This window comes from Micropterus dolomieu, unplaced genomic scaffold (genome assembly GCF_021292245.1).
Source record: "Micropterus dolomieu isolate WLL.071019.BEF.003 ecotype Adirondacks unplaced genomic scaffold, ASM2129224v1 contig_6092, whole genome shotgun sequence".
NCBI lineage: Eukaryota > Metazoa > Chordata > Actinopteri > Centrarchiformes > Centrarchidae > Micropterus > Micropterus dolomieu.
The window spans coordinates 2,777-6,106 of NW_025735081.1; the positions used below are offsets into that span (position 1 = coordinate 2,777).

The 3,330-nt window shown below is 40.3% G+C and overlaps 1 protein-coding gene across 1 annotated transcript in view; it reads right to left on the minus strand.

Moving 5' to 3' along the window:
* LOC123964896 (cytolytic toxin-alpha-like) overlaps positions 1-3,330 on the minus strand; it is a gene marked incomplete at its 3' end in the record, with an annotated part of 7,096 nt that overhangs the window by 1,634 nt on the left and 2,132 nt on the right. The window contains exon 2 of the mRNA XM_046041563.1: positions 1,143-2,600. Coding sequence (XP_045897519.1) covers positions 1,143-2,600 — 1,458 coding nt within the window. The remainder of the gene's footprint in view (positions 1-1,142; positions 2,601-3,330) is intronic.

Here is a 3,330-nt window from a genome sequence, read left to right on the forward strand (position 1 = left end):
TAAAAGTAACAGCATTTAAGAAAAGGAAGATAATACCAACAGTAAAAACATGGTGGTGGTAGTGTCATGGTCTCAGGCTGTTTTGCTGCTTCAGGACCTGGAAGACTTGGTGTAAATGGAACCATGAGTCTACCAAAAAATCCTGAAGGAGAAAGTCCAGCCATCTGTTCATGACCTCAAGCTGAAGTGCACTTGGGTTCTGCAGCAGGACAATGATCCAAAACACACCACGAAACCCACCTCTGAATGACTTTAGAAAAACAAAATGAAGACTTTGGAGTCAAAGTCCTGACCTGAATCCAATTGAGATGTTGTGGCATGACCTTAAAAAAGCTGGATAAGGCTTGAAAACCCTCAAATGTGGCTGAAATACAATAATTCTGCAAAAATGAGTGGGCTACTATTCCTCCACAGCACTGTAAAACACTCATTGCCAGTTATCGCAAACACTTTATTGCAGAAGTTGCTGCTATGGGTGGCCCATCCAGTTATTAGGTTGAGGGGGGAATCACTTTTTCAGGGCCATGTAGGTTTTGATTTTTTTTCTCCCATAACAATAAAAACCTTCATTTAAAAGCTGTGTTTTGTGTTCAATTGTGTTATCTTTGTCTAATATTCTGATATGTTTGGTCTGAAGCATTTCAGTGTGACAAACATGCAAAATAAATAAGAAATCAGAAAGGGGGCCAACACTTTTTCACACCACTAAATGGAAAGTAACTATTAACTCAAGAACTGTACTTCAGTTTAATGCTGAGATACTATTGAGTATTTTATACTTCTGCTTCACTACAATTCAGATGGAAATATTGTACTTTTTACTACATTATTTGACAGATTTAGATTCCACATAAACACATCAGATAAGCTTGTTATACAACACATTGTTCAATATTAAACCAGCAGACAAACATAATCAGTGATTAGCTGTGTCTCTTTGTCACGTTTCAGATAACAGTTAATTGAGAACTTTTTACTTGAGATTTCTTTTTAAAGCAATTTCAGTGTAAGCGATAACAAAATCCACAGTATTTTCCTAAGAAAAGCTCAGAATGAACTCTGTGAGTAATAAAAGTTACATGAGGTTTCTGAAGGAGAGACATTTGTTATTGTTAGTAGAACTGTGAAAATAAAGTACTTACACCAGAGCAAATCTCTTCTGCCAGTGATTTTCTCCACAGGAGGGAGGGGGGGCTTTGAAAAACCCTCAGAGACTAGTTTGCCCTTCCTGTAATGGTAGATGGTTGCTCCTGTGTATTTCTTATTTTCAATTGCTGCGATGAGGAAACAGAATCGGCTGTTGTTCTTCAGTGGTTTAGTAAGATCCTGGAAATATTTGGCTTTTTCTCTCATGTTGGTGATAACTTCATCTGAGTAGAACCACGACTCTTCATTGGTAGATTCTAATTTAGATGACTTTAAGTATTTGGTCATCGCATCAAGGCAGGGGTCAGCACTCTGCAGGGAGGTCAAAACAAAACACAGAGCCTCCTCTACACCAAGAACCTCTCGGTCCAGCTCTGACTGATTTGGGACGAACTTTGTTCCCTCCATCTTCTCTACACAGGACCTGATGATGTTGATTTCGCTCTCTTTAAAGTCCATCCACCTGGTTAGTTTCGCATGGCTGAACGGTGAATTGTCTCTGTCTTTAAAGACTTTTTCTAATTTCCTCTCATCTTCTTTGCCATTACGGATGGAGGGAATTTTCTTCTCCATGGTCTGTCTGAGATCAAATGCATAATGACCACACCATTTTTGGAAACTTCTGAACTTTTCATGAATTTGTGGAAAATCTCGCACTACTTTGTCCTCCAGCAAACCGTTGCATCTTTTTTCCAGCTGATTCAGGTCCTCCAGAGCATTTTCAGCCTTTCTTACAAGTCCAACACTGATCTCTCTCACCAGCACAGGAGCTTTGGGGGCTAACTTCTTCAGTGGCATCAGCCAGACCTTCAGTGGAACACTGTTCTCTCCCTTCTTTTCCAGCAGCTTTGGAAGTTGTATGTAGGTCTTCACTGCCTCTTCAAATGTTGCAGGGTTGCTTTCAAGAATGAAGTCTCCGTAGAATTTGCAGGAGAATTTCTCAGTCAGAGCTTTTTCTTCATCATTCAGCTTGATGTCAACTTTCCCGTCAACATTAAATTTGGGGATCTTATTTATCACAGTTTTCATTTTGCCCTTGAAGTTTTGAACACTTTCGTCATGTAACTTCTCACTGTCAAACACAAAGACAGCGTTTGCTCCATAAAGGATGCCTGTGACTACATGTGTTGCAGAGCCCTTCTTAATACCATCTGTCTGTTGGGTACTCATGGTTAAATGGTCGATCACTGTCAACTGCTTGAAGCGTGTGGTAGCTTTGTACTGACACGTCACTCTGCTCTGATTCTTGAATTTCTTCGTATCATTGAGATACTTGGCAGATCCTCCAACTGTAATCAGTCCACTCAGGAAACTGGCCTTCAGAGAAGAATCAACATCCAGCAGAGAGGCCTTGGATTCAATGGAGTCAGATGTGGACATTTTAAAGTCACTGCTTTGCTGACAGGTTTCAACTGTATTCTTTTTTAGAGTTTCATCATCCCACAATGTCAAACCTACAGAAATTGGAAAACAACATCATCTTTCACCATCTGATAAAACAGGACAAATCATTTTGTTGTCACACAAGCAGGCCCGCCATCGGGGGGGTATTAAATAAATTTAATATTATCATTAAAACATATTTTAAACTTGTCATCTGATAACCCGCTCCCCGCTGTTATTGTGAAAATGGTACGGTCGAAACATTTGGCCATTCACATGTCCAGGGCCCGCAAATGTAAAGCGAGTCGCTTTAAGCGAAAAGAGCAGCCAAAACAGAGAGAGAAGAATAAAATCATAGGGAGGCAATGGCCAAATCTCTGTCCAAACAATTGTGAACAAAAGTAATCTCCTCCCAGCTGATGCGAGTGAGTCGCGATAATAAACTGAAATATTTTTGTCTCTGTTTGGGACTGTGAGCTGCACTTTATCTGAGGTGCTGAAGTGAACATTTGTGTGGATTTGTGTTGATACTTCTGCCTGATCAAAAGTGTTTCAAGTAGGCTAAGTTTAGTTCATCCACCTCCTCCTCTCATCCAGCAGTACAGTCCCAAACGGTTCTGTGTCTGCAGACGTTCTGAAGGGGCCAAATCGGCAACATAGCAGGCTTATGTGGGAGAGAATGTGCAGAATGTTTTGAACATGAGCAGAAACCTGCTAAAACACACGAGCTGAAGTGCAGGAGTTGGAATTAAAATAAATTAATTTAATATCATTGAGGTGAGTAAAGGTGCCACAGTCATA